The sequence below is a fragment of the Pinus tabuliformis genome, chromosome 7, assembly GCF_031772625.1.
Source record: "Pinus tabuliformis cultivar Carrire ecotype Pingquan chromosome 7, CPIR1, whole genome shotgun sequence".
NCBI lineage: Eukaryota > Viridiplantae > Streptophyta > Pinopsida > Pinales > Pinaceae > Pinus > Pinus tabuliformis.
This window is the reverse complement of record NC_142293.1, coordinates 1351504954-1351521349: the sequence shown is the minus strand read 5'-3', so window position 1 is coordinate 1351521349 and position 16396 is coordinate 1351504954. Positions and strand designations below refer to the sequence as shown.

The following is a 16396-nucleotide window of genomic DNA, read 5'->3' as shown; positions in this document are numbered from 1 at the left end:
AAGCAGACAGCACTTATTCGGCGTGCATTGCTGCAGCATGTAAAAGAACTATGTGATTTCTTTGGAGAGAAGCAATGTAATGAATTTTTGTTACCAATTCTTCCTGCTTTTCTAAATGACCATGATAAACAGTTACAAGCTGTATTTTTTCAACAGATTATACATGTATGTTATTTTGTTGGCCAAATGAGTGTGGAGGAGTATCTTCTGCCTTATATTGAGCAGGCTCTCAACGAACATGTAGAAGAAATCATTGTCAATGCATTGAAATGTTTGGCATTTCTTTCAAAAGAAAAATTACTCAGGAAAAGATTGTTTCTTGATGCGGTTCAGCGGGCTGCTCCTCTACTTTGTCATCCAAGCCAATGGGTTAGGAGTTCAGCTGTTACATTTATTGCAGCAAGCAGTGGGAGTTTACACCCAGTTGATTCTCATGTTTATCTTTCACCAATTTTGCAGCCTTTCCTTCGTCGGGAGCCAACATCTTTAGACTCTGAGACTGATTTGTTGTCGTGTTTGAAGTCTCCAATGTCAAGAAAGGATTTCCATAACGTCCTAGAAAAAGTCAAGAATTTGCAGTGTTCCGAAATTTCAGAAAGGGACAACAGCCAGAGCAAACTTGGGCAGATTTCAGCTTCACCCAAAACAGTGGGGTTTGTTTCAATCTCGTCAAATACAGATGTTTCAAATAAAAGAATTCCTGAAAAGGGATCTTCTGTTTCTTCGACATCTGCTGATCTGGCATTGACTAAAAGCTGGCCAGGTAAGAAGTTGGATTTAAATGCAAACATGGTAGGATCTCCCAATCGAAATATAAATTTATCTGAGGCAGAAGATTCTGTCAAGATGAAAGCAATGGAAAGCTATCTCCAAAATCTTTCCAGTACAATGCAGACTAGAGAACATAGTCGGGAGTTAGAAAACTTTGAGAAGCTTCAAATTTCTGCTATTGTGATGCCTCCACATGCTGGGGTAAGCAGCAGTTCCAACCATGGCCCATCTTATGAAGGTGTCCCAGTATATATATACCCTCTGAGTGAAAGGAAATCTGAAACTGGACAAAAAGGGTTACCATCAATAGGACTGTCTTTGAATGAAGAATGGAACCGGGATACTGGAGGCCGACAAGGTACTGCACCTTTCTCGATGACTACTTTTTCTGGAACACAGGTTGCTGGATCTGTTGTTTCATCACAGTTGAATTCAGCCATACCTACTGCAGATCTAATGCACAGATCACTTATTATGGCAGGTTCTTTCCCACCCAAAATTTTTACTGGTTCTATGTTGAATAGCAGCTTTGCTGCTCCAAAACAAGTTAGTAAGGTCATTAGAGATGGAGCCGCAAGAACAGACATGACTGAAGATGCAGCTCTTTTGGACATTGTTGATCGAGTTGCAAGTTCCCCATCATCATCTGAAGCAGTGATGTTGTCTTCTTATTCTCGAACATCTGTTCCTGATGGCACATGGCGACCTCAGGGAATTCTAGTTGCACATCTTCAGGAGCATCAGTTAGTTGTCTATGATATTGCAGGTTCACATGATCACAACTTTTTTGTAACAGCCTCAGATGATTGTACAGTTAAAATATGGGACAGTCGTAGACTAGAAAAGTACATATCTTTCCATTCAAGATTAACTTATTCTCTAGATGATGGTCGAGCGTTGCATGTCACGATGTTTTCTGGTGGATCCCAAGTTGCTGTGGCATCAAGCAGAGGCACCATCAATGTATTTTCTGTTGATTATGTACCAAGGGGAGGGGGCAGTGTTGAGAGATACTCTGGCATTTCAGACATTAAGAAGAAAGAGACCCAGGAAGGAGCAGTGCTAAGTTTGCAAAGCTATGCTACAGAGGGCCCTCCAATGATACTTTACAACACTCAACATAATGGAATTCATCTGTGGGACTTAAGGGCACAAAATAATGCATGGTCATTGAAAGCAAATCCAGAAGAAGGATATGTTTCTTCAGTTGTACTTGGCCCCTGTCAGAAATGGCTTATGTCAGGTTCTTCCAGAGGTGTGCTTACCCTTTGGGATTTGCGGTTTCTTATCCCAGTAAATACATGGCAGTATACCAAGGGTTGCCCTGTGGAGAAAATGTGTCTTCTAATGCCAGCTACAAATTCTTCCCCATCTATGACAAGTGGATCTTCTGTCTATGTAGCTGCAGGAATTAATGAGATGGCCCTTTGGAATGCGAAGGATGGGAGCCTTCATCGGGTATTGACTATCCAAATCTTTAGAAAACCAGTCTATTGGAGTAAAATGTCTTTTGTTTTTTTTTTTATATTCTTACTTGAATTTTGTTCTGCAGATCTTTCGGCTAGCATGCTCTGGAACTGGCACAGATGTTGCTGAGACCCCTATTGCTTTAGCTAGGCCCTCGAGTCAGGTGTATTCTAAATCTGAAGTCACACTTGACCCTCAACGAAACGGGAATTCTAAATACAGGGTTCAAGATTTGAAAGAACCACCTTCACGGCTTCCTGGCATTTGTTCACTTCTTCCACTGCTTGGTGGTGACGTCTTAACTGGAGGGACAGATTTGAGGATACGACTCTGGGACTACTTCAGGTTTATCAGTACCTTTACACATTCACTTTTTGTTCCTTTATTCTTTTGTAGAAATGCCTGCATATATATCTAAACTGTGATTTACCATTCGATCAAGTGTTAGTAGATTGTTGCCACTCATACTCTCACTATGTTGGAAAGTCTAACCGTAAAGCATGAGAGCCTAGAGGCAATTATTAGGCAAGCCACCCAATGTCACCTTGGTAGCCTTGCCCCTTACTTTAGACTAAGCAAGTGGACCCTTTCGAGAAATCCATAGGGCAATAGTTAGGATGATTTCTCTATTCTTGATAATTGCTTGTGATGTCTTCTTACTTTTTCTTACTTATTAGCTTCTTCTCTTATTATTATGTTTGTTCTTATCATCAAATAGCTACCAAAACAAGAAGGACAATAGTACACAAGAACACAGGATATAGGCTGCAAGCCAAGGCCAAAACCTCTCCACTCGAGAGGAAAACCCATAAATCTCTTTTTTCTTTTAGATTCTTCAATTGACGAATTCCAAGACCTCTAGACCAAGACCAATACCCTTCCAAGACCAAGTTCGATCTTCTTGATAATGTGCTTCCTTTGTCTAAGTCAAACCCATTCAAATCTCTTCCAGCAACACAACTTTGACCCCTAGCTTCAGATTTTCAGCCTCTATTGTAGGGCTGAAACTTTCGGCCCCTGCAACTGCTACTACTTCCACACGTGAGCGAAAATTAGTCTTCCAAGGCCTCCTAGCGGCTTTACTTGACTTGCTTCCTTGTGTAGGGCTAGAGAGTGCCCTAATAGGCTCCTCTTCCAGTAACTTCAATCTTCTTCTAGTAACTTGAGAATTTTGACCTTGAAGCAGTAAATCCTAGCTCTTCTTTGCATGTGTGAGAGAGAATTGGCCCAAAAACTTCTTCCTTCGTCCTTCTTCTTTGCTAGCTTTCTTGCTCTTCTTCTTTGCTTAGATGATGAGAAGTGAATGTGTGTCCAAGGGAGGTCAAGTTCCTTCCTTTATATAGGCTTCGAAGGTGGATGAGGCTCCTCAAAATAGGCAAACTTCTTAGCTGGCAGGCCGACTTTGTCTTGGAGGGTATTTTGACACTTTTAAATACAAAATTATTTCTCTTTACAAGTTACAATGTGCCTGATGGCGTCTTCAACATATGACAATGACTCTTCTTACTTATTGACCTAGGACAAACCCTAGAAGCACTCAATGGGTGCTTGACCTCTAAAATAAAAGACCTTGAGCATGAAACCCATGTTTCAAAATAACAATAATAGTTTTTCTTTTATTTTTCAATATACAAGAATGAAAGGTACATTTCATATTTATGAAGACCGAACCTAGTTACACATTTTTGAACACTCCCTCTTAACTAGGGAGATATTTATATATATGGTACATGGACATTCTCAATCTGAAGAGATCTCATAAGAAGAGTCGGATTGGTAACCCATTTGTTTAGCATCATATCGACTAACATTGTCACATAGCAAAACTAGCAACTATCTCTCCACAAGATCAAAGCACAATGCTGGCGAGACCAATGATTTATAAACACCTTCATCATTGTCTCTCAAGGTACATACCCCACCTGGGTGTTCACAGTGTATGACCTTCCAGGACTATTTTTATCTTGGATTCCTAGCCCTCAAAGAATATCGGTCCTATATGACTACTCTTATCTTGAATGCCCTACCTCATATCAAAGAGTATCGGATGCCAGATGCTTACCCAATCCTCCATTCTTTCTTCCCAAGTGAAGACAAGAATGATGTGTCTATCTCTCCCTCTCAACTAGGGAGGATATATCAACTAATCCAAGCTTGTCTCTCAAATACAAAAGCTTCTTATTAGGAAGAGATTTTGTCAAGATGTCAACTACTTGTTCATTAGTAGGGATATATCATAGCTGCAACACATCGTCTTGCGCCAACTTTTGAATGTAGTGATACTTGTTGTTTATATGCTTTGTCTTTCCATGAAACACTAGGTCTTCAGACAACCTTATACGACTGGTATTGTCATAATGTATCACTGTAGGGTCCATTGGTCCTTCAAACAAGTTGGACAACAACTTCCTCAACCATACAACTTCTTTGCTTACTTCATAGGCTGCAATATATTCAACCTCAACACTACTCAAAGCTACTGATTCTTACTTTTTGCTCATCCATGAGATCATGGAGGATCCCAAACTGAAACATCCTCCAACAGTGCTTCTTCCATCCTACTCATTGCCTCCCTAGCCAGAATTTGTATATCCAATAAGGTGGACATCATTCCTCTTATCATACTTTAGGTAGTAGTAGATTGTTCCTTGCAGTATCTCAGTATATGTTTGGCTGCTATCCAATGATCATGCTTAGGCTCAACTTGGAACTAACTGAGAACATTCACTGCACAACATATGTTTGGTCGAGTATTCAACAAGAACATCAGTGAGCCAATTAATTGTCTATACCTGGTTGGGTCCACAGGGCTTGATTCATAACTTCTTAGCCTATTCAAGTTTTTGATCATGGTGGTTGTCATAGGTTTGTAATCCATCATGTCAAACCTCTTCAACCTCTTGATCACATACTTTCCTTGACCTAGATTTTTTGTCATAAGGTCCCTGCCAAACTTCTAGTCCCAAATAGTAGTGCATCAAGCCTAGATCCTTCATGTCTAATTCTGCTACCAGTTGCTTCTTGCATTCTTGGATTCGACCTTCCACACTTGTCAAGAGAAGATCACCCACATATAGAAGAATGATAACAGGCTCATTCTTCACAACCTTGATATAAAGATTCAGATCAACAAAACTCTTTGTGAAGACCAATATTTGTAGGTATGCATCCATCCTAGCATACCATGCCCTTGGTGCTTGCTTAAGGCCCTATAATGCCTTCTTCAGCTTGCAAACATAAGCCTCTCTATCTTTGACTTCAAATCCCAAGAGTTGATCTATATAGATTTTTTTATCAATGGCGCCATTCAAAAATGAAATCTTGACATCCATTTGGTGGATGTTCCATCCCATCGATGCTGCCAAAGAGACCAACGAACGTATAGTTGTATACCTTGTTGTAGGTGCAAATGTCTCTTCATAGTCGATGCCTTCTTGTTGAGAGAAGCCCCTAGCCACGAATCTTGCCTTATATTTATCTATACTTCCATCCGCTGCATGTTTAATCTTGTAGAGCCATTTGTAAGTTACCACAAAATTTTCTTTAGGCCTGGGCATGATCTCCCAAACTCCATTTTTCATTATTGATTGATATTCTTCATTCATGGCATCCTTCCATTCTTGGTGTGTGACAACTTTTTCAAAGGTGGATGGCTTTGCTTCTATTAGTTTCATCATATAGGTTGCATATCCAAAATATCTTTTGGGCTTCTTACTTTCCTTGAATATGCCTTTGACTGCTCCATGACCTTTTGCATCTAGTAGAGTAGACTTCAACCAATTAGGTTGCTTTATAGTTTCAGGGATGACCATCGGTTGCACTGGCTAACAGGGACCTTCATCTTCATGATTTGGTTCTTCTTGCTCCCTTGTACCTTCCTCCTCACATATAGGAAGTTGTTCATCATCAAAGTCCAATGGGAGACTCTTTGATTTCTTGAATGCAATGCTTTCATCAAATATTACATCTCGATTAACTTCTCTTCGGTATCCTTATTTTATGTAGATCCTATATGCCTTTGAAGTATTATTGTAGCCAACAAATGTTCCTTTCATGCCTGAAGGATCCAATTTCTTTCTCTTGTCTTTTGGTATATGAATATAGACAGGAATCTGGACAGCAAAAAAGAATGCTTCTTCGGTAGTCATGTTATCTAGTGACATGTGGGGATTTCGATTTTGAATGTATACAACAGTCTTAGTTGCTTCACCCCACAGAAATTTTGGCAAATCTTGATCATGTAACATGGATTTTACACTTTCTTCAGTGGATCGATTCTTTCATTCTGCAACTCCATTTTGTTCGGGATTGTATGTGACTATCAGCTCCTCTTAATCCCAACCTCCTTACAAAAAGCTATGAGTTCCTTTGAAGTATATTTTCCTGCGTTGTCGGATCTTAAGATCTTTATCGTTCTTTCTGTAAGGTTCTCTACTTCATCTTTGAATTCTTGAAATTTGTTGAATATTTCATCCTTGGATTTCATCAAATAAATCTAAGTTTTCCTTGAATGGTCATCAATGAATGTTACATAGATGACCTCCAGGAGACTTTGGAGTCATGGGACCACAAACATCGGAATGAATGAGATCCAAAGTTTCTTTTGACCTTGAAGCATTGCTTCCAAATGGCCTCTTGGTGTTTTTGCCCAATGTACTCCCCTTGCATACGCCTTCAGGGATGCCATTTACCATTTTATTTAGAGTTGGTAAGATTTTGTAGAGAAGATGACCAAATCTTCTATTCCAAAGTTCACATGGTCTAACGTTAATGTGAACCAAAGCTTGAGCAAGGGGAGTTAACAATATGTAGAGTCTTCCTTCACAAATCCCAATCATCTTTGCATTTTTGATACTAGAGTTTTTAGCCCATACTACAACTTTTCCATCTATGAAAGTGTTAATTTTAGTTAACAATGGTATGTTCTATGCTTTGCACAATTACTTCAATGTTCTTTTACCAACCCAATGACAATTTCCAATTTAGTTTTCCAATAGTAGTCGTATTAACCGTAAATCACATTGATAGTAATTGTAGATAGAACATGAACAATAAAATGTAGAAGACAAGCCAAGACGAGAACAAAAACCTATTTCCCCTTGTCCAAATTTGATGATATTTAAGTCAATTTTGGTCCCCTCTAGAAAAGAGGAATTCAATGCAATAATCATCACCATCAAATGACCTGTCCAAAGTGGAATTTGGCCCTAGTTGCTAATTTTAACACTCCCTCTCAACTAGGGAGAATTCCACCTGCCAACCCATCATGCCATCCTGTCATCATGATCCATCTCTGCATCTCATTTCAACTTTACTGAACATTGATATAGATAATGAAGAAGAATCGATCGAGAGTGAGTCACAAGACCTTACCACTCTCCACTGACAAAAGTCACTCCAGGGGTAGAACCCCAATTAGACTTGAGCCCAAGTGATCAAGTTGTTGAACACCAGGGATCTTAGACATAGGGAGTACGACAGTAAATGATGCGTCCATCAGTAGTGCTATGGTCCCTATCTTCTTTTCCCATTTAGCCCTAGTTGCTAATTTTAACACTCCTTCTCAACTAGGGAGAATTCCACCTGCCAATCCATCATGCCATCCTATTATCTTGATCCATCTCTGCGTCTCGTTTCAACTTTACTGAACATTGATATAGATAATGAAGAAGAATCGATCGAGAGTGAGTCACAAGACCTTACCACTCTCCACTGACAAAAGTTAGTCCAGGGGTAGAACCCCAATCAGACTTGATCCCAAGTGATCAAGTTGTTGAACACCAGGCATCTTAGACATAGGGAGTATGACAGTAAATGATGTGTCTATCAGTAGTGCTATGGTCCCTATCTCCTTTTCCCATTTGGCCCTAGTTGCCAATTTTAACACTCCCTCTCAACTAGGGAGAATTCCACTTGCCAATCCATCATGCCATCCTGTCATCATGATCCATCTCTGCATTTCGTTTCAACTTTACTGAACATTGATATAGATAATGAAGAAGAATCGATCGAGAGTGAGTCACAAGACCTTACCACTCTCCACTGACAAAAGTTACTCTAGGGCAGTGTTACTTGGGAGCGGGAGCGACCATTTTCAGAAGCTCCCGGTTTGGGAGCGAATCCCGGAGCGATTTTTTAAAAATATATATATTTTTTATATTTTTTAATTTTTGATACATATATGTCAACAAAAACATGTAGAATGATGAAATAGACATAAAAAACATAAAAAAACATAAATTGATCATTGAACCATATCACATCAATCATCTAGAAATTATAATCGTCATCAACCTTAGTAAAATAATAAATTAAAATAACATTCAATTCAATAACATTTATCATCATTGATCACCAAAGTAACAAGTTGTACTTGTAAGCCAAGTTTAACCATTACAAGAAGTAATATCGAAGATATTTCTAAGTCCTAACTTCTAACTGTTAACATGATATGAAATGTTAAAAATTTATAAAATGAAACATGAATAATGAGATGAAATGAAACAACTTTAGTCTTTCACAAAGCATCATATTCATAATTCACAATCATTACCAATGAGTTATAATTGCCAAGGCCCAACTTCAAACTTCAAATTTTCATTGTCACAGTGATATAATGTTTACAAAAAATATCATAATGTCATAATGATATGAAAGAGTCAAGAGTCAAGAGTCAAGGACTCAAAACTCAACACTGAACAGTTATGAAAACTAAAGTGACAAGTCTAATAGAAACTAAAAAAGACAAGTAAACTGTAAATCTACAAGTGGCCCTTGCCACGAGAGTCTCCAGGAGTATAAGTAGGTCGTGGCGGTCTTCTAGGAGTCTCCCGCCCAGACTGATGACCAGAACTAGAGCCTCCACGCGAGGGTGTCGATGGAGGTGGCGACAGCAATGGAACAAGACTCGGGCCCTGAGAACTGCTACTGGATGGTGGAGGTGGAGGTGGCATGGCTGCTGCAGCTGCTTCAGCTTCATCCCGTACAAGCTCATCTTCTAGTTCTTCCATATGTACAATGCCATCCTCCAAATTGTCGTCCTCAGGGTGATTGTCCCAAATTTTATATGTGGGATCTTCATTAGCCCGATCACAGTAATGGCTGAACAACCTCAAATTGTAGTGCACATAAACCAAGCTTTCTGCTCGGTTTTCGTTGAGCCTGTTTCTTTTCACATTATGTATATAACTGTAGGTGCTCCAACACCTCTCTGCAGAAGAAGAATTTACAACCTGTGCAAGAACTTTCAATGCCAATTTTCGCAAAAGTCCGTCGCCGCCATATGTTTCCCACCATGTGAGAGAATCAAATTTATCTTTGTCGTCCATTGCATGGAAGTTACCATACAAACCACTGCCAGTGAAGTATCTGCCTATTTCAAGGCGCACAGCTGCACATTCCTCCCTGTCAGGCACCAACTTTTCTAATGCATCCAGATATCCTTTAGTTACCTCTCGATCTAAATGGGGTTTGGTCCTAACACCACCCCCTGCTGCAGGTTTGCCCAACCAAGAATCTGAGTAGTATTTTGGCGTAAGGATATACGCCAAGCAATGTAGTGGAAGGTTAAGCCTTTTCCACCGTTCACACACACAATCGTGAATCAGATTGTACAAGTCGGGATCTCTGTTATTAACAATGTCTTTTATTTCCCCCAACATGGTATCCATTTGCTCATACACCTCGCCAATCACTGGTTTGTCTGTATCTGCAAACCGAATCATGTTATAAATTGGCTTGGTGAAATCCAATACCTGTCTCACAGTTGTCCAAAACTGCCCATCAAGAGCGGCCTCCTCCACCGTTTCAAAACCTGCAATGTCAGCTACATTTGTAGCCCTTTCCTTTAACACCTGCCAATTTGGACTTGATACCATGCTAGCTAAACCCTCTCTTACCTTCAAAAGGCGCCTGAAGGTGAGGTAATAGCTACCAAATCTAGTCCTCGCAATCTTCAGCAACTCCAATCTCGAGTGACTGCGGAAAAGGCCATGGGTATTGCTATGATTTGTAATAAATTTTATCATTTTTTTTCCTTTCTTGTACAAATCACCAATCCATTGGTATTGTTCATTTTTGTTTTTGACAATATCATGCAACAGAAGGTTCAATGTGTGAACCAAACATCCAGACCAAAATATGTTCGGGTATCTATCCTCAATAATTGCTCCCGCTGCCTTACAATTAGGAGCATTATCAGTGATGACTTGGATGACATTGTATGGGCCAATACGCTCAATTGTTTCAAGCAATGCTTCTGCAATGTTGATAGCGGTCTTGAACTTGTTTGAGTAATCATGTGCAGCTAGAAAAATGGGACCACTTCGGGACACAGCAAGAACACTTATCAATGGCTTGCCTTTTACATTTGTCCATCCATCAGATACAATGGACACCCCATTGTCAGTCCAAGAACTTGTCATTTTATTCAAAGAATGTGATATTTTTGCTTTTTCATGATCAAGGCCGACAGTTCTTGCCTTGTCATACCCAGGGCTCTTGTATCCTTTAGGGGCATCATTTATGGCAGAAACCATTTCGTGCCAATAAGGTGAGCGTAGAACATTGAATGGTATCCCATTTGCATAGAGGAACCTGTAAATTTTTGAATCCACATCATTCCTACACCCCTCATCAAGGAAATCTGATATGGTTCTACGGCGTAAAGATGATGACCCTGAGCCTCCATGTCCATATCCACTGCCTTGGGAGGATGCTGAAGGAGTTCTTTGTGAGCTTTCAAAGAAACCCCTTGATCTTTTTGCTTTGTATTGGGCGTCCTCCTCTTCCTTTATGTATTTGGCTCTATCTGCTGTTGACACCGCGTCGCAAGTTCTGATTCCTATTTGTTTCTCTCCATCCCATGCCCTTTTCCCGCAAAGGTGTCTTCTCAAACGGGTGTATGAGCCTGTGTAATCAGTGTTGCAATGGGGGCAATGAAATTTAGTGGTTCCACCCCCTCTCCCTGTTTCAGCCCTCTGAACATATTTCCACAATGGAGTTTGGTCTTGTTTAGTTTTTTGACCCTCATGTTCACCCTCCTCCACATCCTCCTCACTGGGGTTTTCACCTATTTGACTTCCTCCGGCTTCTTCATCCACCTCTTCAGTTTCAGGCCCCCTCCGTTTCCTACTCTCCACCACCATAATAACCAGAAAAGGGACCAGGAAGAGGAAAATGCCAATAAAAATCCCCAGGTCCATTGTGTTTGATGTTTGTAGGGTTTGAGTCTTGAATCTGCAAATTAATTTAGTTTATTGGGATTAATTCATTTAATTTATTAATTTAATTTAAATTAATGATCTTTAAACTCAAACAGGTAAATTAAACTAAACAAACTAACTACCTAACCAACTAAACTAACTAAATGATTAAGTTACTTACCTCTGCAAGCTTGCTCCTCGCTCCTTGGCACTTGCTCCTCGCTCCTCAGCTCTGGCTCCTTGCTCCTCAGCTCTTGCTCCTTGCTCCTTTGCTCTTCCTCAGCTCTCAAGCTCAAGCTCAATCTCATTGAAATGATTTTTTTTTGGCCCATTGGGCTTATAAACCAAAAAAAATTAGTTAAATTTTTTTGTTTTTTCGGGTCCAGCGGAATTTTTTTCCGCCGAACCGCTCCCGGAGCGTTTTTTAATGCCCGGGAGCGATCGGGAGCGATCGCTCCCCGATCGCTCCCGGGCATTAAAAAGCGCTCCGGGAGCGCGGGAGCGATCGCTCCCTGAAGCGCTCCCTCACAGACCAGGGAGCGCAAATTTTTTTACGGGAGCGCGCTCCCGACCCGCTCCCGAGCCGCTCCCGCCCGGAGCGCGCTTCGGGAGCGGGTTCGAGGGGGGGGGGGGCGCTCCCCCGCAACACTGCTCTAGGGGTAGAACCCCAATCAGACTTGATCCCAAGTGATCAAGTTGTTGAACACCAGGCATCTTAGACATAGGGAGTTCAACAGTAAATGATGCGTCCATCAGTAGTGCTATGGTCCTTATCTTCTTTTCCCAACTCATTGGCCAGATGAGAGGTACTTCACCATGAGTCTCGAACTACATGTCTAGGATGTATGCTGGGGCATCCGCAGGAGAAGGTGAACCACTCATCCTGCTCATATGCCATAGGAGAAGGTGAACCACTCATCCTATGCATATATCATCAATCATAGGGAAAGTTGAACCACACTCGTATGTGTCATCAATCGCAGTGGAAGGTGAACCACTCACCCTACACACATGTTGCATCAATCGTAGGGGAAGGTGAACCACTCACCCTACACACATGTCAACCATAATGGGGTATCACAGGGGAAGGTGAACCACTCACCCTGTACAAAGCGCACCTATAGGGGAAGGTGAACGACTCACCCTATGGTCGCTCATAGCTCCAAGAAGTACCCCAAGCCCCCAGGAGCTCCCAGAGCTCAATGTCCAACTCAAGTGGGACCCTCATGGGGGGGTCGTTCCATGAATCCAAGTCTATCTCGGAAGGCTAAGAATTTGACCTTCCCCAAGGGCTTCGTGAGGATGTCTGCAACCTGTTCATCAGTCTTGATTTGTTGGAGACTTATTGCTCCCCGTTGTACCATATCCCGAATAAAGTGATACCTGATATCAATGTGCTTGGAGCGATCATGGAACACGGGATTCTCCTTTCAGGAGAATCCCTTTCTGGTTGCCGCAATAGATAACAGTGGTATCCAACACGTGCTCAAACAACTCACTGAAGAGCTTCCTTAACCATATAGCTTCACAACAGGCCATACTAGCTGCAATATATTTGGCCTCGACAGTGATTAGAGCAACCAGTTTCTGCTTCTTGCTCATCCAAGAAATCGAAGCAGACCCCAATGAGAAGCAACATCTAGACGTGCTCTTTCTAACCACCACATTGCTAGCCCAATTAGCATCAAAATATCCATGTAGCCTCAAATTCTCGACAATTTATTTCAGCCCATAGTTGATTGTGCCATGGAGATATCTCAAGAGATTCTTAGCAACATTCTAATATATGTGATGGGGCTCAACCATAAATTGACTCAAGTATTCACAGCGAAGCATATGTCCGGACTAGAGTTTACCAAGAACATCAGGGCCTGCATAAGTTGTCGATACTTGGAAGGGTTTGCCAATTCAGGTCCCGCAACACTTCCACATTGCTTCTTGAAGTTGAGTTCCATTGAAGTAGACACAGACTTGCAATTGACCATCCCACATCTCTCTAATAGCTTCACAATGTATTTTCCTTGAGAAAGGAAAATCTCGCATGGCTTTTGCCAGACTTCCAGGCCTAGGAAGTAATGCATCAAACCTAGGTCCTTCATCTTGAACTCTGAAGTCAACTCCCTCTTGCATTGATAAATGAGAGGGTCCACAGCTGTCAAAAAGAGATCATCAATGTAAAGGACCAAAATGAGAGGCATGTCCTTTTCAACCTTGAAGTATAGGTTTGGATCATCATAGCTCCTTGTAAATCCCAACTTCATAAGATAGCTAATGCATCAAACCTAGGTCCTTCATCTTGAACTCCGAAGTCAACTCCTTATTGCATTGATAAATGAGAGGGTCCACGCCTGTCAAAAAGAGATCATCAACGTAAAGGACCAAAATGAAAGGCATGTCCTTTTCAACCTTGAAGTATAGGTTTGGATCAACATAGCTCCTTGTAAATCCCAACTTCATAAGATAGCTATCAATTCTCTCATACCAAGCTCTAGGGGCTTGCTTCAACCCATGGGTGGATTTCTTCAACCTGCATACATGTGTCCTTCGATCTTGTACTTCGAACCCCTAAGGTTGTTCCAAGTAGACTTCCTCCTTAAGCGAACCATGCAAGAAAGCATTCTTAATGTCCATTTGATGTAGGCTCCATCCTTGGTTGGCAGTGAGAGCAATAATAAATCGGATAGTGGTATATCGGGCAACAAGTGCAAATATCTCATCATAGTCCAGTATTTCCTTTTGAGAGAAACCTCGAGCAACGAACTTGGCCTTGTATTTTTCAGCACTCCCATCAACTCCATGTTTAATTTTGTAAAGCCATTTTGAGGTGACCATGGACTTGTCCTTGGGTCTAGGCACCACGTCCCAAACATCATTCTTCATGATAGATTCATATTCCTTATCCATTGCATCCTTCCATAATTGGTGCTTTATGGCTTCTTCTAATGTACATGGTTTAGCTTGAACAATAGTACTCATAGTAGCCAAGTACCCTTGATAACTGTTCGACTTCTTACATTCGCGAAATGTTTCTCTTGGAGCAATATATCTTTTAGCATTTTCGAGAGTATCTTTGAGCCATAGAGGTCTTTTCCTTGGGGTAGAGGAATCACTAGGAGGTGGATCAATAGGATCCATTGGACCATCAACATCAGGTATAGGTTCATCTATCAGAGGTTCATCTTGTTTTGCGACATCATCGTCATCGTCCTTCCTTGGAATAGGGAGACCTATGGCTTTCCTAATGGCAGTGTCTTCATCAATGGTAACATAATGGCTCACTTCCACATCTCTTTGACTAGGTACATAGATCCTATATGCTTTCGAATTTTCATTATAGCCAACGAATATACCTTTCTTCCCAGATGCTTCCAACTTGTTTCTTTTCTCTTTAGGCACATGAAAGTACATGGGACAACCAAAAATTCTAAAATGAGAAACATCAGGTTTCTTACCAGTGAAAACTTCCTCCGGTGTCTTGAAATCCAAAGCTTGATGTGGGCTCCTATTTTGAACATATACGACAGTGTTGACAACTTCTCCCCATAAGAACATCGGTAGGCCTTGATCATGGAGCATGGCATGGATGGCTTCCATGATTGTTTGATTTTTCCTTTCAACAACTCCATTTTGCTCAGGAGTGTGTGGAACAATTGTTTCCCTCTTAATGTTATCCTCTCTTCAAAAGTCATTGAATTCATTTCATTCATATTCAGTTCCATTGTTGGTCCTCAATATCTTGATCTTCTTCCCTATTTGATTTGCCACCAATGCTTTGAAAAAACGAAACCATTTGAACACTTCATCCTTCCTCTTCAAGAAATAGATCCATGTTTTGCAAGAGTAGTCATCCACAAAAATTGCATAATATGAGTATCCTCCCAACGATGTTACGGACAACATACCAGATAGGTCAGAATGGACCAATTGAAGAATATCGGTTGTCTTCCTTTCACTAGAAGGGAATGGTTCTTCTGTATGTTTCCCAGCTGCACAACCTTGAGAAAAACCTTCATGGTTTATGTTAAACTTGGGCATACCTGTGACCATCTTCCTTACCCCACGTAAGGCTTTGTAATGTAAGTGGGAAAACCTGTGGTGCCATAGCTAAGATTGAAGGGAAGTATCGCTTGCCAAAGCTCCCAAAGGACTTCCACCAACTTGATAGATACCATCAACCCTAAATCCAAGTGTAAATGCATCTTTAGGGTTTCTTTGCCAAATACGTACCTTTCCATAAGCGAATGCTACCTTGAAGCTTTTGTTTTCCATTGCAGAAATAGATACCAGGTTCTTCTTCAAATCGGGTACATACAACACATCTTGTAGATGGATGGTTTGACCTTGATTCAAGTGAAGAGTGACAATACTTATCCCTTTCACGTGGTAGGTGGCATTATCTCCAAGTATGATCTTCAAATTAGTTTTCTTTTCAACCAAATTTGGGAGGGCCTCCTTGTATCTAGTGAAGTGCCTTGAGGCTCCATTATCAATGAACCAGTGAACCAAAGTATCTGGAGGAGAGGTAGTAGATAGAGCAGAAATAAGATAAAACTCATCTTGTTTTTCTACAACATTACTTTCATCATACCTGGCATTTCTTTTCCTTTTTTGAGGTTAATTGTTTCCATTTCGAGCAGCGGGAGCGTTCCTTTTTCCATTGTTATTGAACTCGTTCCTTTGATTGCCATTGCCTTTGAAATTGTTGTGGTTGTTGTTGTCGTCGTCATCCCTTGGAGAATTCCTCTTGTGAGGACACTCTCTAGCATAGTGGCCGAACTTGTTGTAATTGTAACACCTTCCTTTTCTTCCTCCTTTGAATCCCTTCTTGGACCCTGTGTTCTCGGACCAACATCATTCTTTCTCTTTGTGTGAGTGGGGAAGTGTTGAAGAATCTAGGGCAAATTAGTGTAGTGTGATTCTTCATTACTTGATAACAATTTGTGGAGTCTTTTTAA

General features: G+C 40.9%; 1 protein-coding gene across 1 annotated transcript in view; it reads left to right on the top strand.

Annotated features, from left to right (window-relative positions):
• LOC149252564 (serine/threonine-protein kinase VPS15-like) overlaps window positions 1-16396 on the top strand; it is a 133294-nt gene that overhangs the window by 88580 nt on the left and 28318 nt on the right. The window contains 2 exon segments of the mRNA XM_089459744.1: window positions 1-2229; window positions 2324-2583. Of these exon segments, the coding sequence (XP_089315870.1) occupies window positions 1-2229; window positions 2324-2583 (2489 nt within the window).